The sequence below is a fragment of the Meles meles genome, chromosome 1 (genome assembly GCF_922984935.1).
Source record: "Meles meles chromosome 1, mMelMel3.1 paternal haplotype, whole genome shotgun sequence".
NCBI classification, from domain to species: Eukaryota; Metazoa; Chordata; class Mammalia; order Carnivora; family Mustelidae; genus Meles; species Meles meles.
The window spans coordinates 204761709-204781892 of NC_060066.1; the positions used below are offsets into that span (position 1 = coordinate 204761709).

A 20184-nucleotide genomic window follows, 5' to 3' on the forward strand; every position below is an offset into this window, starting at 1 on the left:
GTGCACGAGTGTGTGTGCACGAGTGTGTGTGCACGAGTGTGTGTGCGTGTATGTGCATGAGTGCATGTGCCCATGAAGAGTGTACGCACGTGTGTGAGTGTGCATGAGTGTGTTGCGTGTGTATATACCTGAGTTTGCCTTCGTGTGGTGCCCATGAGAAAGTGTGTGAGTGTGAGTGTATGTAAATCTTGCGTGAGTGTGTGCATGGGTGTGTGTACATGAGTGTGCATGTGTGCCCATAAGAGAGTGTGTGCGCGCCAGTGTGTGGGTGTGCGTGTGTGCATGAGCGTGTGTGCCCATGAGAGTATGTGCGTGTGTGCATGAGTGTGCACGTGCGTGTGTGCCCACAGGCTCCCCAACTTCACCTGTGTTCTGTATGAGGCATGTCAATCATACCCCAATAACATGGCTTTTACCAACGCCCTGCCACCAGAGAAAGGTGTCATCCCAGGGCTGGTCGTGGCAGGAGGAGCTGGGACGAGGGGGCACAGCGGATGCTGTCTGAGAAGTGAAAGACATCCACAAATGTCAGGCATTACGACGTGACCAAGCTGCTTCGGCAGAGGCTCCAGCCCACGTGCCTGGGGAGCCCACCCCGCCAGCAGTCCCCCAGCTGCTCACTCCCCAATGGGCACAGAGGCAGCCCCACTGTCGGGTCTCCGCCCCACTGGGTCCTGGAGGCAGAGTCACAGCAAAGGACTGCTCACCAAGGAGGCGAGGACGTCACGGAACGGACAGCTACAGCACAGGACAGGAGCCATCATAAAAGAATGCCCATGTACACCACACTTCACAGTTTACAAAGCTCTGTCCCACGTGAGGCCTCATTTCACCCCCAGGGCCGCCAGGAGGGGTGGGAGTTGGCATCCCCCTCTTACCCGGGGAACCGGAGGCCAGGGGACATCAAAAGCTGGGCCCAGGAGCCGGAGAGTGGACCGAGCTTGGGGTGACAGCCCAGAGAGCCTGCCGAGGGACAGCACCCTTCCCCTGGGCAGGTGCTGACATCGCGACCACCGCGCTGCCTCCCAGACAAGCCCCTGGATGGTGAACAAAGATGGGCGGGACTTGAGCCCGCCCTGCTCTCAGGCCCCTACCTGATCAGGCCCCTTCCGCCCCAGAGCCCAACAGACAGCCCAAATGCAACTGTCCCCGGAGCTTGGTCTGTGAACATAACCCCCCTCCATCCCCACGCCGCCCGAGCCCCTCTCCTCTCCTTCCCCCCATGCCCACAGCCTATCAAGTCCTGGCAATTTATTATGATATATATTTTTTAATGATCTGACCTTCTCCTTCCAGATGGTGCCTTCCCTGCCTGCGATCGGGAGCGTTAAAGGAAAACGGAGTTGTAGCTCCCCATCTGCCACTGCCATTGTTCCTGTCACAAAACCACGGCAGCTGAGACCAAATTAGAAGTCTGTTGCAGTTGAAAATTGAAAGCCCGCTTGGGATAAGTGACATTAAGCACTGGCACCGTCGGCAGAGCCGAGGTTTCCAGGTGACATTAAGTGGGGGCTTATTCAGCGCCCAGCTCTGTTTGCCAGCGCCCACTGAATGCAGCAGCACCCCGTGGGGCAGCGGGGGGAGCTTGAGGACTGGAGGCCACGGCCCCCCCTTCCACTCCCCCGACCTCCGCGCCCTCAGAGCATCCCCACTGGCGGCAGGACGCCGACTGCAGCAGATCCCAACTCAGCCTCTGGCTCCCTCCCTGTGTGACACAGAGCCAGACACTGAACCTCTCTGAGTCCGCTGGCCCCTCCGGAAAACACGGGAAATTATTCCAACCATTCAAGGGTCACTGTGAGTGCTGGGGGCAGAAAGTAGTATATGCCAGGCCCTCACGACATCAGGAGATCGCTGTCCTGGAGGTGAGGAGCCTGCCTAACCGGAGGCTTGAGGGTGGCCACCGCCTCTCCTCCAGGCTGAGCCGCTGGCCCCGCCCTGCTCCCCGACCCCGTCCTGCCTCCCAAAGACCCTGTGCTCACTCCTGGCACTGCAACTTTCCCACGGCTGCTACGATATTCCAGGGCCACTGCCCGGGCCACCCTTCTCTACTTTCTAAATCCGAGGCTGCCCCCAAAGTTCCCCTTACATACAGCGCCACGGAGAGGCCACTGGCCAAGGCCACAGACAGGTGGGCTGGCGGGACATTGGCACCTTTCTTTTGCAAACATCCGCCCGCAGAGACAGAGAGACAACGGTGTCCGGGGAAGGCCAGGCAAATGGCCATGGTCACCCAGCTGGGCTGGGTGACCCACTGCTGCCGGCTAAGGGCTTGGGCAGGTCCCAGTGCCCATGTCCACGCCGGATGAGAGCCAGTGGAGAAGAGAGCTAGAATGAGCTTAGCATGCTGCCTGGGCCACGCTCAGGACCCGCCACTCGATCATCGCCAGGAGGAGCACGGGGGTCACTGGGAGGACTTATAGCCAAGTCAGAGGCAGAAGAGGGGCCAGGCCACACCCTGAGGCAGAAGGGGGGCCAGGCCACATCCTGCGAGGATGTGTCCCTGAGAGCTTGGGACCAGCCCGCAGCCTGCTGAGCCCAGGTCCTCTGGGAAGGAGGGAATATGGAGACCCGTAATGGGAAAGTGACCAGTGACCCAGGGGCTGTAAGAGCCACAAACACAGCACTCAAAGAGCTTCGGGTGAGGGAACACAGGCAGGGAGTGCTGAAAGCCCCCAGCCATGCCTCTTCCTTCTCTGGGGCCTTTCCTGGAGGCTTTCTGAATAGGAGACTAATTGGCAGAGGGGCGGAGGGTGGCCTGACCCCTCCCTGTCCGGCACTGAATCACATGCGACCTTAGACCGATCACTTCCCCGCCCGTGAGATCCAGGCTCTCCCGTGAGATGCAGGCTCTCCCATCCTAGGAGCTTCCTCCACAGGCCAGGTGCTGGCTGTCCCAGGTGCCTTCCACGCCCAACTCCCCATATGTTCACAGGAGCCCCATGAGAGGGGCACTGACATTATCCCCACTTTCTGATGGGGAAAGGCATGTAAAAGCTAAATCATTTGCCTGAGATCACGGAGCTGGGAAGGGACAGAACCAAAAACTGACCCCAGACAGCCTGGATCCATTTCACGAGGTCCTAAGATCCCCAGATGTAAGGGGGAGACGACCCCTGGAGCTCTAGTCTGAGTCACCTCCCAGAGGCCTTTCCCTTGACCCCACGGCCAGGGAGGGGCCCCGCTGGGATATGAAGCTGGTCCCCAGATTCCCCAGGGCACCCTGCCCTTTCCTCCCTAGGGGCAGAACTGACCCCCCATTCTGGATCCCAGGCACCCCCAGTCCAGTCCTCTCCTCCCTCAATGTTCAGTGGATTATGATCTCCATATGTGGTAGTCGGGAAAAGAGAAAGATCAAAAAAAAAAAAAAATGAAAGGAATCACATCCTTTGTGAATAAATGTTTTTAACATATTCTATTACCAACAGGCTGGTATTATTCCCCACCACACCCGACCAAGCACTGCAGGTTTAAAAAAAAAAAAACTGGCAAAATAAAAGGAACAAATTATTCAAGCCCCAGGGGAACCCAGGCATTCAAATAAGATTTCAAATGACTCTCCTTCCATTAAAACTTTTGCTGCAGTGAAACCCGCACGGAGATAAAGCAGCTAAGCGTGTCACAGGCCGCCAAGAAAGGAGAGGCTCACACCACTCAGCTCCACTCCCTCCAATGCCAACCCCCACTCGGCAGAGCAGCTGGGCCTCAAACTGGAGACTGACCTGCCTTTAGAGCAGGTATACAATCGGGCTCTGGCGTGCCCGAGACTGAACTGCTCTGTGGGTCAGCAGGGGAGCCACGTCAGCCTTCCCTGGGGCTAGCGGTCAGCTGCCAAGGCTGGGGCTATTTCTGCTTAATATCCTCTCTCCTCCCTCTGCAGCTCTCTTGGCCGCCCGGAAACATCCAGCAGAAGCTTGTGCCACGTCAGCACCAGATCAAGAAGGCCTCTGACCCTGGCTCCTTCAAAGCCACAAACTCCTCCCCATTTCCTCCCGCCTCCACAGGCCCTCTCGGCACAGCGGGCAGAGAAATCCACTCAAGTGGAAACCAGACCAGATGCTGCCCAGCTCTCACCACTACAAGGAACAGCTGCCCATCACGCTCAGAAAAAGTTCCCTACATCTCGCCCTGGCTTTCTGGAAAACCTGCCTGATCTTCCAACTGCCTACTTCTCTCCCCACGATTCGTCAGCTCTGGCCACCGCAGGACCTTTGCACTTGCTGTTCTGAAGCCTAGACTGCTTTGCCAGATCTCTGTTGGCTTTAGATGTCCCTTCCCAGGGGCCCTCCCTGATAGCAGTCCTGACCCCCCAGGCTCGGTGACAGGCACGTCACCCAACTCTGTCCCCTAAACGGCCCCACCTCTCCCTGATTTGCTCCTCATGTAATGCTTATCTGGCCTTCATAAATCAGAGCTTCCCTGAGAGCAGGGGTCTTTCAGTTTTTGTCATTGCTCTTTTCCCCACACCCAAAATCGCAGTAAAGACTCATTCTATAATTATTTTTTTAATTGATGAAAGCCAGGGTCAAAGGTCCTCACTTCTTTCCAGAAACATCTCAAAACCTATAATAAGACCACACCGAAAAAACAACAACAATGAAACAAAAAATGTCCCCATTATTGGCCAGAAGCAGCACACGGGAATTCTGGTACATTACAGGAACTAGTAGCTCTAACGGGCAAGTATAAAGTCCTTACAGCTGGACAAACTGGTGGTTTGCAGACAGAAACTCTCCCAGTGGGTGTTGGCAGAGGGACGGCGGTCCCAAGTGGGCTCTGGGGCTGACTGCCCAGGGTCGCAGCACAGCTCTGCCCCTTCCTGCTGTGTGAGCTCGGGCAAGTCACTGCACCTCTCTGAGTCTCAGAGCCTTCCACTGTACAAGGGGGTCCACAACAGAACCTACCTTCAAGAGTTACCATCAATGTGAAAAGAAAGAGACACCTAAAATGCTTAGAAAACCGAGGCCACGTAGGACGCTCTCTGTAAACATTGTCTTGTTTACCTAAGTAATCATTACGGGATGCACAAGACAAAAGAAAAATAACAAAGAGGCCCTGGTTGAGAATCAGTTTAATCTAACCTGCGCTGCTTTCTTTTTTCCTTCCGGCAACAGTTTGATTGAGAAAGAATTCAGTTACCGTAAATCCCGCCCTTTTAAAGACTTCACTGTCGAGGTTTCTAGCATATTCTGCACGACCTACGTTTAAACATTCGCATCACCCCACAGAAGAAAGCCTCTCAGCAGCCACGCCCTGACCAACCCCCCAGGGCCCTGACAACTGCTCACTGACATCGTCCCCCACCACCACTTTACAGACAGGGAAACTGAGGCTCGGACAGCGGCCGTGACTTGTCCAGGGTTACTAGGCAGAGCCTCAGGATTCAGGCCCCTGGCTCCCGTGTTCCTCCATGGCACCGCCTACCTCCAACTCAGAAGCGTCCCTGCCCCCACGCACCCACACATGCACACCCCAAGCCTCCCTGCTCCGCACCCCTGACCCCTGAGGTGCTCTCTCCAGGGCTTTACTCACGGAGTCCGATCTTGGCCAAGTGCAACCTGTTGACCCAGGAGATCTTGCTCAGGGGGTTGGGGGTAATGAAGACCACCATGAAGCTGATGGGGCGGCCGGACCTGCGGCGAGAGAGCGAGGAGTGTGAGTGCCCAGAACTAGCGCCTGGTTGTTCCCTCCACCACGGGCACCAGCCGTGGCGCCAGCTCTGCTCAGAGCATCACAGGGAGGCCAGAAAGGCTGGAGTCCCAGCCAAGCCTCCGTCCCCTGGGGATAGAGTCCCTCTACCCACCATGGCGGTCTCTCCGCAAAGCCACCCGGCCATGCTCCCCACCCCAGTGCCCCACCGCCAGGCTTGGGGTGGGCCTAGCGGCTCCGGAGGCCCTTCCAGGGCTCCCCAGTCGCTTCCCGCGGGCCTCACCAGACACACGTACACATCTGACCAGGAGCCTCTGCAGGGAGAAATGGGCTCCCGTGCGCCAGCTCCCAGCATCAGGCACGGTGTGGGTGCTCAGCAAATGTGTGCAGAATGGACATGTGAACGAATGAGCTTGTGATGGGCTTGGGCAGCTAGAGGTCACTGTTGCCACACTGCTGTCCTCTCGTCTCGAAGCAGTGGGCCCCTCGGGGTCCTCTGGGGCCTGTTCTCCACGGTAGTGGGGTGGGGGGAGGAGCCAGGGAGGCAGCAGAGCCAATCTCACTGACTGAGAAAGGGATGCAGGGGCAGGAAGGGGCTGCATGAGGCCCCCTCGGCAGGGGAATGGCAGCCGGATCCCAGCTCAGAGCCCTACCCCCCTGCCTCTGAGACTCCAACCTAGAGCCTCATACCTTGGGCTCCCGGGCTTGTGGCCTTGCCTCAAACGACAGTGCTCCGACCTTCCCAGCCCTGCAGCCAGTGTGCCTGTAATGCTCTGTCCCCCGCTGTCCCCCCATCCTCGAGTTCAAATCCAGGCTGTGAGCCCCCAAGCTGCTATAGCCTAGGCTTCAGGTCAGAGTCTGGCTCAACCTCCTACTCTGTGGTCGGTGGCATGGGGGCTATCCAACTTGGGGCCTCCCCGCCCTCATCGGCACACTGGCGGCCAGCTAGCCTTCCCTGTCTCTACCACACCTGTCATCAATTCCACAAACATCAGCTGAGGGGTTACGGGAAAAAAGCGCCAGGGTGGGCATTTGGGGCCAGGGCCCATGCTGGGGGGAGGCTGGGTCCATGAGGAGACCCAGGGCCTTGTCTCAGGGCTCTGTACCGTCTGCGGGAGAAAGGTCACAAATGGAACCAACCGACAGCAGAGCGTCTAGGTCCTGAGTCTCCTAACAGAGGATGGGCTTAAGCCAGGAATGAACCGGACATTCATTCGTTCATTCATTCATTGGATCATGGGCACCCCGTCTATGCCAAACGTCATGCTGGGCAGGGCCCGCAGGGTGTGCACACCCACGCCCATGACCACCCTGATGAATAGGTCAGCTCCGGGTGACCCCTTCCCGCGTCCCCCCCACCTCCCGCAGTGGCCATTCCCCATCTCACTTGTCAGGTTTTCCTGGAAGCAGGAGCCTGAGACGACACTTGTTGGCCGAGTGGATCTCCTCCTCCTTTACCCGCATTAGCCTCTGCAGGGCCAAGCACCAGTCTTGAGCCACGGTCATGTTCAGGTTCTAGGGTTGAGGATGCCAGGGAGATCACCACAAGGCCCAAAGCCACACGGGAGCCTAGAGCATTCAGGGGGCCCCGGGGGAGAGGAGCTGGGGAGCTCGACAGGGACCCCTGACTCAGCTACGGCAGGTGGATGGCCCCCTGGGCTGCAGGCCCCTCATTCAGACCCCACCTGGCTCCCCTCCTTCGAGAGGGATACAACCTCCCAGCCAGCTTCCTCTCCAGCCTTGGGGTGAGGTCCAGGAAGGGGCTGCGAGGCTGACTGGTCACTGCGCAGAGAAAAAAAATCACCACGCACCCAGACCCTACTTAACCCCCATCGGAGCTTCACCCTGAACCGGAGGCCACCAACCAGGCGTCCAGGTAGCAGTGGGGAGCTAGCTGCAGCTGCTCCTCCTGCCGGCAGGGTTTGGCAACCAGGAGCGTGCCTGGGGCCTGGGCTAAGACCTAAGCCCTCTCCCACCCTGCCTGCTGAGGCTGGGCACTGCCCAAGAGAGAAGTCCGAGCCCCACAGAACCGGGCCGGGTTGGGTACCTGGTAGGTGCCGTGCAGTGTGCTGATGAGGAAGGTTATCTGCTCGACCACAGCCAGATCTTTCTGCAGGTCCTGCAGCTCCTGGAAGAGGCGCGGGGGGCCGAAATACACCTTATCTGGGCAGAGAAGAGACCCGACTCAACTTCACGGGTGGAGGAGGGGCTAACTAGGACCCAAGTGTCCATTCACTGCAAAAAGGAAGACCTGTCACCCGGGAGATACGGCACTACAGACACAGGAGGAGACATTGCCAGGCTCTTGCCCCGGTGGAGTTCCCCAGTCTATGTGGGGGGGTGGGGGGCAGGCGGGGGGCACAGATCTAATCACAGGTAGTCTAGCATCTGGGTCCAGGCCACACTCAAAGAGTCACAGGAGGCCAGAAGACTAAGAACCAGCTGTGCTGGCAAGAAGTGAGGAACCTTCACAGGGCCAGGCGTGTGGTGGGCACGCTGCCATAAAAGGAGAACAGCATATGCAAAGGGACTGTGGTTTGAAGAAGCCCACAGACAGCAAAGTGTTCACAGATGTACTGAGGACCTACTATGTGCCAGGTTCTATTCCAGGTGTTAGATAGCTGTAAATAAGACAGAAAGGATCCCTGTTTTTTTTTTAAGATTTTATTTATTTATTTGACAGAGAAAGATCACAAGTAGGCAGAGAGGCAGGCAGAGAGAGAGGGGGAAGCAGGCTCCCTGCTGAGCAGAGAGCCTGACGTGGGACTTGATCCCAGGACCCTGGGACCATGACCTGAGCCGAAGGCAGAGGCTTAACCCACTGAGCCACCAGGCTCACAAGTAGGCAGAGAGGCAGGCAGAGAGAGAGAGAAGCAGGCTCCCCGCTGAACAAAGAGCCTGATATGGGGCTTGATCCCAGGACCCTGAGATCATGACCTGAGCCGAAGGCAGTGGCTTAACCCACTGAGCCACCCAGGCACCCCAGGATCCCTGTTCTTAGAGAACTTATGACCTAGGTGAAGGGGGAGAGGGGCAGCAATTAACAACCACAACTGAAGAAAGGCATTAGGAGGAAAGATATCAGGCCAAGAGGACAGTGCGGGTGCCCGGGTCTCAGGATGATACAGATGTGGTGCTGGGGGCACGGGAGACGAGCAGGAAGGAGCGGCAGGCCAGGAGGGGAAGTTCTTGAATGCCGTGCTAGGGACTTTGGGCTATTCCCTAGGCCCCGGTCTCTCGAGCTGGGGTCTTACGGAACCCCTGGGGGAGGGCTTACTTGGGGTTTTCATCTAGAGGACGGTGTGAAAAACAGATGTAATTCCTGAGTCCCCTGGATGTGGTAACTTTCAGGCCACGTTTTGCTGCACAGGGTCAGGGCCCCAGCAGACTTTGGTCATGAGCAAGGAGCACGTGGATGGTCTCCAAGTAACGGGCGGGGAGCGAGGGGGCCTGGCAGGGAAGTGATGCCTCACACCAGAAGAGCAAAGACCGACTCTGCGGTGAGCCTAGTGGGCAAGCTGGTGGGCAGCTCTGGTCACCATAGCGCACCCTAGGGCAGGGGTCCAGAGGCCCTGAGAGAACCTGCCCCCGAAGAGGTCCACAGCCACGTCGTGAGCAACTGGGTTCCCGCAAAACGTCACCCGCCACGTTAAACGAATGCCGTTAATCTGAATCGTGCTGTGTTGTAGCTTCACAGTGATCCCACTTCTGATTCTGTTTTGGTTTTATGGTTGTCTGAGGGATAGAAGCATCAGAAATTTCTCACACCTGGTCTTGTCTTTGCACATATTTGAATAAAAAAATCATTCAAGGCCAACTAGGATTCAAGAAGAATTCTTTCTAGGGTGCCTGGGTGGCTCAGTGGGTTAAGCCTCTGCCTTCGGCTCAGGTCATGGTCCCAGGGTCCTGGGATCAAGTCCCACGTCAGGCTCTCTGCTCAGCAGGGAGCCTGCTTCCCCCTCTGTCTCTGCCTGCCTCTCTGCCTACTTGTGATCTCTCTGTCAAATAAATAAATAAAATCTTTAAAAAGAAAGGGAAAAAAAAGAAGAACGAAGAATTCTTTCTTTTCCCCTTGAAAGGAGTCAGGCCATGTAGTAGTCTCGTTCGAGAAACACGGCAGTGATGGAGGGACCCCAGGCTGGCTGGTAGCCATAAGGTGGGGTCAAGCTAGGGCTGAAGGCATCTCTGAGGAGGACAAAGGAGGCCCTTCGCTGGGTGTGGGGGGGCTTCTGGAAACCACGAAATAGCCCTTCCTGCTCACAGACCCAGAGGAAGGGGCCCAGCAACTGGGGGTGGGCGCAACCGGCCAGCCTGGACCTCCAAGGGCAACAGTGCATGGTGCAAATCCCTCCCTCTCTATTGCCAGAATTGCCCGCAGCCCAGAGAGGCACCGTCCCAGGTCAGACCCTAAACACAGCCGGGCTGGTGGGCAGGGAAGCCAGCGCCAGTGGAAGGGGCCTCCAGCCCAGCTCCTCCCTGCCGGCCCTGCAGCTGGGGTCTTCCCTTCACTCAACAAACAGCGGTCAACACCCCCCGCCTACCGGGCCCCAGGGGAGGGCTGCCACCAACCATCACCAGGGAAGGTGACCACAGAACCGGGCCTTGAGCGCTCAGGACAGGGGGCCTGGCCCAGTCCAAAGGAATCAGGAAAGGCTTCCCTGCAGAGGTGTCCTCTAAGCTAAGCTGAGTAAAGGCAAACGAGACCGAAGTAGGACAGCAGAAGTGTCTGCGGAAGGACGGAGGCTGGGAGAAGGCCCTGGGGCAGGAGGGGCTCTGCCCCTCAGGAACCGAGAGGCGGGTGTGGCCACGCAGGGGAGGGGCGGGGAGGGCGGGGCGGGTGGGCACCCCCAGCAGGAGTGTGTGGGTGCCAGCGAGGACCCTGGACTTTACCCTGAGGGCACAGAGAAGCCATGGGTGGGTTTTGGGGTGGAGAGTGACGCACAGACCTGATCTGCATTTGGGTGGAGGACGGAGAGGAAGGGGGCAAAGACGCGGGGAAGGACCGCAGCCAGGAGCCTCCTGCACCAGACCGGGTGTGCTGGTGACGGCCACCACGGAGATGGACAGAGGTGCACAGCTGAGAGGCTGTCCGTGCCCTCCCTCTGAGTTCTCACTCCTCTTGTGCCCGAAAAGTCGGAGCCAGACAGCCCTGAACCTGGGCCCCGAGGGTCAAGGAGTCTAGGGGAGTGTCACCTGGGCCCCTCGCTGCACAGAGGGGGGAACTAAGGCACAGAAGGGAAGGCCATCCGCTGAGGTCCCATGGGGGCAGGCGATGGCCAAGCACAGACACAAGATCCTCTCCAGAACTCAAAGGTGTCACGTGTGTGCACTCGTGTAGGCACACAGGTGCGGGGGGCTGTAGGGGTGCGGGGGGCAGGGACAGTGTCCGGTGCACGGGATGGAGGTGTGACTCCAGAATGCCCACGAGCAGCTGGGGGTCTGGGTGCGCTCTGTGTAGGGCAGGGCAGCAAACCAACCAGAGCCCCTCGGCCAGGGGGCCCATCGGTCCGGGGCTCACACACAGGGCCCACAGGCCTGGGCAGGTGTCCCGCGGGCAGCCGCGGGCCGGGTACTCACTCTGGGCCTGGCCCACGGCAGAGGCCTTCTTGGCGCCCGCGTGCTGGATGAGCACGTTGTCCTTGTCGTAGGAGCCGCTCTCCTGGCCCACCTCCACCACTTGCACCTGGGGCAGCGCCGTGTTCCACTTCACCACGTACTTGGGCCCCAGGGGCACCAGGCTGCTGATCTCCAGCTGGCCCCTGCCAGGACAGACAGGAGGCGGCCCTGGAGAGCCCGCAGCAGCCCAGGCCCAGGGCCAGCCCAGAGCACACTCCTCAGCACGCCAGCTCAGCCAGGCCCCCTCGCCGCGCAAGCACAAGACCTGGGGCCCAAACCAAGCTGGGAGGCGCGGGGAGCCATGGATGGGGCGGAAGCTCCGGGGTGCCCAGGCCAAGCTGGGAGGAGCAGGGAGCCATGGATGGGGCGGAAGCTCCGGGGTGCCCAGGCCCCAGCCCAGATCCGGAATCACATGCCCCGAGGCCCCGAGCCCCCAAACCCATACCTGTTGTTGGCAGGCCTGAGGAAAAAGACAAAATGGAAAGGAAGGTCATTCCTGTTACTGAGTGATTTCTAGAGGGCTGAGACCGGTGGAGGCCAGCCACGGGGCTGGGCCAGGCATGCACATCGGGGACCACAGGAAGGCCTTCTCCCCGAGCTGGCCGCTGGCCTCCAGTCACCTGTGATTCCCACAGTGGTCCTGCTAGGAAGCCTGTGTTAATCCAGATAAGGACATCGACGTGCGGACAGGTCACGTGGACTCACACCAAAGTCACCTAAGCTGATCCCTCCCACCCCTTCCCCCAACATGGGCCGTCAGCCCGCCCAGCCCCCCTCACGCCAGGCTAGGCCCGGAGTGGCAGGGGCCAGAGCAGTTGTTCTCCAGAAAGAGTGCCTGAAAAATGACCGCGCTGGAGTCAGGGAGGGAGGGATGAGCGAGCCTTAAGCACCACCACAGTGAGCGGGGACAGAAGCTTCTTCCCCCGAGCCCCTACCAGTGCCAGGTCTCCTCCAGACCTGTGAACTGGCAGAAAGGTAGATCCCAGTAAGTCGGATGGATTGACGGATAGGTTGGGTGGATGGAGGGTGAGTGATCCTGGGAGTCCCCGGACAGCCCTGCTCTGGGTGCCTGAGCCACAGCCACAGGGACTGTCCCCAAATCTGCTCCATGGCCATGCCTGCCCCGGCCGACTCTGGGTGCGGAGCCGACATCAGGGGCTCCAGCCAAGAGGTACAAGTAACGCCCCTTTGGATCTCAGTTACCGTCTTCGTATCAGTGTTTCCGTGAGGATTTTTAAAGCTCTGTCAGCTACCGGGAGCGGAGTCTCCTCCACTCGAGGGGCGAAGAGCCCCAGCCGGACTGGCCCCAGCCGGAGTGCATCTGGCACAATCCCTTGGCCACAGGCTCAAGTGGGGGACACAAGTGAGTGAATGGTGCCAGGTGGGGACCGAGAAGCTGGCAGAGCACGAGACCGGGCCAGGAGGCCGTGTGACCCAGTGACAGGCCTGTGTGGCCCTGGGCAAGGTGGGCCCAGAATGCTGGCTCTTCAAATTTTCAAGCGAAGTCAAAAATGTCTCAGTCTTTGTGTGAACTCCCTGTGTGAGCCCCAGTAAAAGACCTCTGGAGCCCTGACGCAAGCCGGGGGCACAATGGCCCTTACTCCATCCGGGTTCTAGTTCTTTCGGGCACAGCCTGGAAGCCCAGCTCCGGGCATGTCCACCACCTCAGTCTCAGACAGGAGGCCAGGCTCCATGGGGGAGACAGTGCCCGGGGCAGTGGTGGCAAAATCTCTTGAATCCCAGGGTGGTTGAAACCCGGGAAGGTGTTCAGTGACCAACAGCAGAGTTCTAGAACAGACCACTCTGCAAGATGGACAGCTGCTGGCCCAAAGGCCCAGGGTGGCCCCAGACAACCCTCCAGATGCTGAGGGGAGTAGGGACAGAGCAGGCCAAAAGGGATGGGAGAGGAAGCCGGAATGTCTGAAACCCAAACTGAGCCCACACGGGACCCCCTCGCAGAGAGGCCGGTCCAGCAACTGGGACAAAACGGGGGGCATGGGGGGCGGTCCCTACAGCAGAGCTACGGCCCAGGCCCACTTACTTGAAATTGATGTTGGCGCAGACCAGCATGTCGTTGAGCAGGAAGACCCTGCGCTCCTTGGACTTGATTAGCTGCCCACGGTCACCGTACACGGTCTCTGTCAGCGTCTCACACAGGAGCAGCTGCCGCTGACCGGAAGTCAAGAGCTGCGATAGGGAGACAGAGCAGAGTGAACACGAGCAACGCGTCCGCTGCCACGCAGATGTCGCCGCGCCCAAGAGGCAGAATCCTCTCGCTGCGCACAGAAGAGACGGGGGCCAGGAGAGGCAGAGGAGAAGGTGGTGAGTGGCGAGAGGCACCGGGGAGGAGGCCAGAGGACTGCACACCAGGGTCTCTGACCGCTGGCCCAAGGCCAACACCCGTTCTCAGGTGCGCCAGCCCCAGACGCCCCTCTCCACGGCGCCCCCTCCACCAGCGACACAAACTCCGGAGTCGCAGACACCGGCTTGCACCCTGGCTCCCCGCACACCAGCTACACAGGCCTCTGGCAGGTCACTTCGCCTGCCCGCAGCCCAGCATCCCCAGCTGTCAAGTGGGGCCGGAGCCACCGCTCAGATCACCACAGTAACGCACCACCGGGCCTGGCGACACCATTTTCGGAGCCCGGTGCAAGATGAAAATGCGGCCCTCGTTCAAATGCTATTAAGGATTTTAGGACAGTGACAGCAGCAGAACACACCAAGTGTAGGGCCCTGCTGAGTGCCCGCCCTGCACGACGGCTCTGGTCATGTGTCCGACAGCCTGGCCCTGCCCGTGCGTACTCCATGGACAGGGACGCTGCTGTCCCAACAGCCGTGCTGTCTGCGATGGTCTTTGCCATGAAGAGATGTGGCCTCAGTCAGGGATACCTCGGCCCAGAAGAGGTCCCAGCCCTGCACCCTGAATTGAACAGCCCGCCAGCCTCTCCGCCTGAGGGGGCCGGCACTGATCTCCCCGTCAAGCCTCGAAGAGGCTAAACACCTTCAAGCCTCAGGCATCTGAGCAGGCATTTGCCAAGCCTAGGCTGGACCCCAAGAAGCCCCTGCCAGCACCGGGATCACCATCCCACTCAGGGACCTACCGGGAAAACAACTTTTTACTGACTTTTTTCTTTTTTTTTTTTCAGAGGGGAGAAAAACATTCAGCAAAATTCATTCCCAAAACCCATGACTCTGATGACAAGAGTCATCCTCCCCTCCCTCCTCACCCCTGCTGGGAAAGGGCAGATTACCCTAAGCCTCCCCCGGGGAGAGACGGCCTTGTCATTCTCCCTAGAACCATGTGTCCCAGATTGCCACAAAGGCCTGAACTGCCCACTGCCAGCCGGGTACTGCACTGGGCACTGAGGATCCCACTTCCCCTTTAAGCAGCTCTGCCTCGCCTGAGGCCATCCCCATCCCCAGAGGAGGAAGCCAAGATCCCAGAGGTAAAGCAGCTTGCCAAGCAGTGGCACGGGACACAGCCAGGCGTGTGCACTGTCACCAGCACCGGGCGGCCAGCTGGGCATGACAGGGGTCTGGGAGGCCCCACGGCCCCTAACACAACAATGACTCAGGGTCCCTTGGGGGGGCCTCTCGTCATGGCTAAGGCTGGGCTCCCCTACACCACCCCCTCCACCAGCAAGCTACGCCAGCTCCCGGAGACAAGGCTGGAACCCTGAAGACAGCAGGCTGGCTCCGCTGTGCCATGACCTAAAACCTGGAAGTCCCCTGGGCTGCTGGCAATCATGCCCCTGCCCCGTAGACAGATAAAAGGGGGGGGCCCGGATATTGCACAAACACTACCCTGGAGAGTCCTGAGCAGGCACATTTTGAAACAGCCGGCAGGGTTCTGTTTGGGGCGCACCCGGTTTCAATTCCGCTTTTCCCTGGGTGACAGACGGCAAGAGGAACATCACCGGACCGGTCTCAGAACCTGCCGAGATTGCCCAAGGGGGGCCCTGGCCTGGGGTACGCACAGTGTGCGGCCACATCACAGCCACAGCCGCATCCCACACGTCTCGAAAATGCCCCCCACGGGACATGTGGAGAAACTGAGGCCCAGGGCTTTCAGTTCCTTGCCCAACACCAAATAGGTCTTCCTGATCTCCAGCCAGTGACCACAGCCCCTTACTGCCCGGGTCCGGGCGGGGGGGGGGGGGGGGTACAGCGCAGAAGAGAACAGTGGGTCTGCCCCGAGCACGTGCCACGGAGGACCTCCGCCTGCCCAGCTTCCCCCGGCTCCGGCCCCAGTGAAACCCTCTCGGTTACAGTGAAGGGGACCCAGGGAGGGGATAGAAGAGGACACCTCCCAAGGGCAGAGACCCTCAGACACCAGCGCAGCTGCCAGGCTGGCCTGAAGTCTGTTTTTCTAGAGACATTCCGACATAGAGGGCTGGCATGGGGCTTGTTAGGGAGTCCTGCCTGGCGGCGGGGAGGGACTGGGGACTGGGAGCGCCTGGGCAGCTGCTTCTCAGGTGTCGAGTGACCTACAGGAAGGCGGGCCGGCTCTTCCCACGTTTCGAGAAGACCTACCAGTCTGGATTTTATGGGACAGCTTTCCATTTTTAAGTGACGGCAACTGATTCCATCTTCTTAAAAATAGCGTGTGGGCCTAAAAGCATGTGTACAGCCTGAAGGTAGCCTGAGGAAGGAGACTCTTCAGATGCAGGGCCCCTGGGGGCGCCTGGGTGGCTGAGTCCGGTAAGCCTCTGCCTTGGGCTCAGGTCATGGTCTCAGGGTCCTGGGATCGAGCCCCATATCGGGCTCCCTGCTCAGCAGGAAGCCTGCTTCTCCCTCTCACTCTCCCTGCTGCTCCCCTTGCTTGTTCCCTCTTTCTCTCTCTCTCGGACAAATAAATAAATAAAATCTTTGGGGGGAAAAAAAAAAGATGTCGGACCCCTGAAGCTCAGAACAGCCCGCAGACTCTCCCGTCCAGGCTCCGCAGGCCTGCGGCAGCGATCAAACAAGACAGCGTAGGTTAGTGTCACACGCTGAGAAGTGCGGGCCACCTGGACAGGGCTGTTGTCCTCTGGGAAAAGCTTCCTGCACTATCAGGAAGTTCCACCCAGTGTAGCTGAAATCTCACTGGCCTTCGTCACTGGCCTTACTTCTGCTTTTGAGGCCCAGGAGACTCCCAGTTTTTCCCCGAAAGATTTGAACACCTCCCCGTGATGACACCACAAACGTCTCTGCCCCCAAAAACAGCCAGTGTCCCTGCCTCTGTGCCCTGAGATGCGGTTGCCTCACCCTGAGTCATCCCCACCAACCTCCACCCTCCAGCGGGTGAAAACGGGGCGGCCCAGGGTGCAGGGCCTCCCGGGTCTGGGTGCAGCTTCTGACGCCTCACGTCACATGCACCAACAGGTGACTCGAGGGGACAACGCTTTTCAGTACTGGCTTGGTGTTCTGAAAACACGAGGTTCTATATGGACTCATCTGAAAGTTTTCCAAGTTTGTTTTTTGGTTTTTTTTTTTTTTTTACTAGAATGTTCCTGAGTTGCAACACCAAAACATGGCACGGAGTTTTCCTCCTTCTTCTTTACAAATAACACTAGCAACAACGGCCGCCTTATCTCAAGGACTCCTCTATTCGCCTCGCAGCAGCCCTGGGGTCCTGCACCGCTGAGTTCTCCTCCTTTCAGAGGGAGCAAGTGAGGTTCAGAGAGGTTGGGTGATTCCCCTGAGGCCACACAGTGAGCACCGCTGGCAAAATCTGGATTCAAACCCAGATTCTGACCCCAGAGCCTGCTTGTATATGCATGAAGCTAGACTGTCATTTCTGGTGTCTTTCCTGGCAATGACAGTGGTGGGCAAAATCAGCTTTTATCCTAAAATAACATGGATAATAATGAAGGAGGGGGTGCAGTGTAGACTCTAATCGGGTAAGGTCCGTGGGCTCCCCTCCCGCAGAGAACACTGCCACCTAGTGGGCAGCCGACGGGAGGAGGCCCAGCGACAGGTTTGTTACAGGCCTCAGAGCAGGTAAAGGCTCTCAGAGCAGGTGGGGGGACCCTGGCACTCACCTTGTTGAGGCTGCTGCGGTCACTGACGCTCTTGGTCAGCTGCTGGATCTCTGCCACCTGGTCGGCCAGCCGCTTCTGCTCATTGAGCTTCTCAGCCAGCGTCTCCAGCTCCGTGAGGGCGAGCTGCAGGGACAGCCTGTCCGGGTGGCCCCTGGGGGTGTTCTTCAGCATGTCCTGCCAGGACCCCGAGAGAGCCAGGGCTGAGAACTCCGCCCCAGCAGACCATCCCCTGGCCGGGAACCCTCCCACCTCCTGCAGAGACTGGGGCTGAAGGTGTCCTGCTTTTGGCCAAGACAGATGTACCTGACACATAGCAAGGCCTCGAGAAATAGCTAACGAATGAGAAAATAAAATACATATGTGGCGCAATCCCTAATTCACTGATCAGCAGTTTGCTGAGATGAAAGCAAAGCCCCCTCCTGCAGCCAGCATCTCTGAGGACAGAGAGGAAATTGTCACAGGGGTCCGTGGCCTGGCAGCAGCCCTCCTGCCCAGCTCCGTGGCAGGGGGCTCACCCCAACTAAGGGCCCTCGGCAATCAGGGGAGGTGTCCCAAGCTCTCAGGGCCCTGTGAGGGCGCTAACGCTCTCTTTAGGGGCCTGAAGTGGCCGAAGTCAGCTCATTTACTGAGCATCTCCCCGCTGCCAGGACCCCCGAGGGCCTGGGAGCCCATGTGCCCTCATTCCCTTCCTACAACTGCGGCTCCCGCCACCACCAGTCGCCCAGCCCTCCACGCCGGAGAGGTCGACAACAAGCTGTCCCACATGATCAGCGCCACTCCAGGAGCAGAGAAAGAGAGGACCGCGGGCTCGAGGTCCTGCCCACCATCCACAGCAGATGAATGGGCTGTGGATGACAGATGAGAAGCCCCCACCCCAGGAGGCTCGCCCACCCAGGCCACACCCTGCAGGTCCCCAGAGGCCAGTCCCAAGCGGTACCTGAAGCAGGAGGATGAACTGCGGGAACCTCTGGATGGGCTTCACCATCAGCCCGTAGAGCGTGACGCGGTCCGGGCTACACACCTGTCGCCGCTGTTGGGACAGCAGGTGGACTCATTCACCGACCTCCCCTGCCCCCCACCCCATCTGCAGGGGGTGCCAAGCATCCCAGAGGGCAGACACCGCCCATCCTGGGCTCTCTCCACCACCACCCAGGGTCCAGTACCCTGCTCAGCCTCGGGCCTGAGAGAAGAGCCCGGGGGTGCCTGGTTCCGCAGCCAGGGCTCTCTGTCGCCACGGGATCCCCCCACACAGCCCCCCAGTCCTGGCAGGCTGGAGCAGTCAGGCTAAGGCCTCTGGACTAACACCATAACCAGGAGACCACCCTCCCCCACCTGGCCCAACTCCAGCTTCGCAAGCTGCGGACAGACCCTCTAACTCATTATCAGCCTCCTCCTGGGGGGGCAGGAAGGACCGATTTTCTTCCCAAGGCACTGGGGCTGTCCCGAAGGAAAGAGGGGAGGTACCCAGGCCACAGCAATGATGCGACCCCCAAGGTTGGGTCCCAGTGCCCTCTCCCTCCCAAGAAACCCACTGAGAGGCGTCCTGGACCCCCGCTGGCCCACCTTGAGGAACTCGAGGAAGGCGGGCTTGGTGAGACAGGCCTTCTTGATGATGGACATGGCGTTGGTGAAGTTGTTCACGTAGTCACTGTACACATCTAGCACCATGGACTTGGAGAACTGGGACGGACACGGGGGCAGTGAGGGAGGGTCACCGCAACGTGAGGGGAAGGGTAGCGAGCACCCCCGCCCTCATTACTGGCTACCCGGAGGCTCACAACCAGCCTTGAGGTCAGGAAAACCTGTCACCCCACTGAGAGGAGGAAACTAGGCTCCGAGAGATGGAGAGATGCCCGTGGTCCCAGGGAAGAAGAGGTGGTGCCTAGAGACCAGGGACCCTCCCCCGTCCCCAGCAGGGCAGCCCTGAAAGGCGAAGGGAGGAGAAGGGGGGTTGGGGACACGCCTGACACCCCTCACCACGTGCCCTTCCTCACCACGTGCCCTCCCTCACCACACCCTGGCCCTCCAGCCCCGAGGACGGCACTCCTGCCCCCAGGCCCTGTCCACACCGCCCAGGGCATCAGATCTCTTAAGCGCTGGGATTTTCAAAACAACAATTTTTTTTTTCTTTTAGAAAAACCCAATGACCTACAACAGATCAAAGTGGAGTTCCCCCGACTTGACCCCCCTCACACTCCATGAATGGCTCTGGGGCTCACAAGAGGCCCCCTCAGCTGTGGACCCGAACCCAGAGAGAGCCTGGAGCCGCCCCCCCCCGCCCCTCCCCCCCCCCGGTGACAAAACTGAGCCAGGACCCAGGCAGGCCTCCTGGAGTGCAATCCAGTGCGCTCGCCCAAAGCCCCGCAGCATCCTCTGGGGGCCAAGGCCACGGTCTGCGCCAGCCGGACCGACCCCCGGACCCTGCCAGCGTGGAGAGGTGACCAGGTGGCGGCAGGAAGCCGGCCCGGACGGCACCCAGGTCAGGGCTGCGGTTTGCACCTGAGAGTTTGGGGATATGTACCGAAGCCACGAAGAGGTCCCCGATCTTCTCGGTGGCGTCCCACTCAGCCACGCGGGAGGACAGGGCTATCTGGAACATGGAGTGGCAGTGCAGGATCTCCTTCACGCGGAAGAACACCGCCTGGCACTTGCGGGCGCTCAGCACCTTCGGCTCCATCTCCATCAGGGGGTTGCGGTAGTCCTGCAGGGCCCCGGCGGTCAGCGCCCTGGAGCCCGGCCGCGGCCCCTCCCCCCACCTGCCCCCACGGGCAACCTGGACAAGACCCTTCCGGACTCGGCAGGCCACGGGCAGACCATCCTCACTCCTCATCCTTCTGGAAGGATCTCCATGGATGTAACACGTCTGGCCCCTCTTTGTCTGCCCACAACCCACACC

At 59.5% G+C, this 20184-nt stretch overlaps 1 protein-coding gene across 9 annotated transcripts in view; it reads right to left on the minus strand.

Annotated features, from left to right (window-relative positions):
- The window catches only part of ARHGEF10L (Rho guanine nucleotide exchange factor 10 like), a 159048-nt gene that overhangs the window by 46507 nt on the left and 92357 nt on the right, over nt 1-20184 (minus strand). For 7 of the 9 annotated variants that reach the window (XM_045998622.1, XM_045998620.1, XM_045998625.1 and 4 more), the window contains 10 exons: nt 19810-19989; nt 18852-18968; nt 18226-18318; nt 17289-17462; nt 13307-13452; nt 11711-11725; nt 11227-11408; nt 7697-7812; nt 7037-7164; nt 5533-5633 (listed from right to left, as the gene is read on the minus strand). In XM_045998622.1, coding sequence (XP_045854578.1) covers nt 5533-5633; nt 7037-7164; nt 7697-7812; nt 11227-11408; nt 11711-11725; nt 13307-13452; nt 17289-17462; nt 18226-18318; nt 18852-18968; nt 19810-19989 — 1252 coding nt within the window. The remainder of the gene's footprint in view (nt 1-5532; nt 5634-7036; nt 7165-7696; nt 7813-11226; nt 11409-11710; nt 11726-13306; nt 13453-17288; nt 17463-18225; nt 18319-18851; nt 18969-19809; nt 19990-20184) is intronic. The other 2 variants (XM_045998627.1, XM_045998624.1) reach the window with 1 other exon arrangement.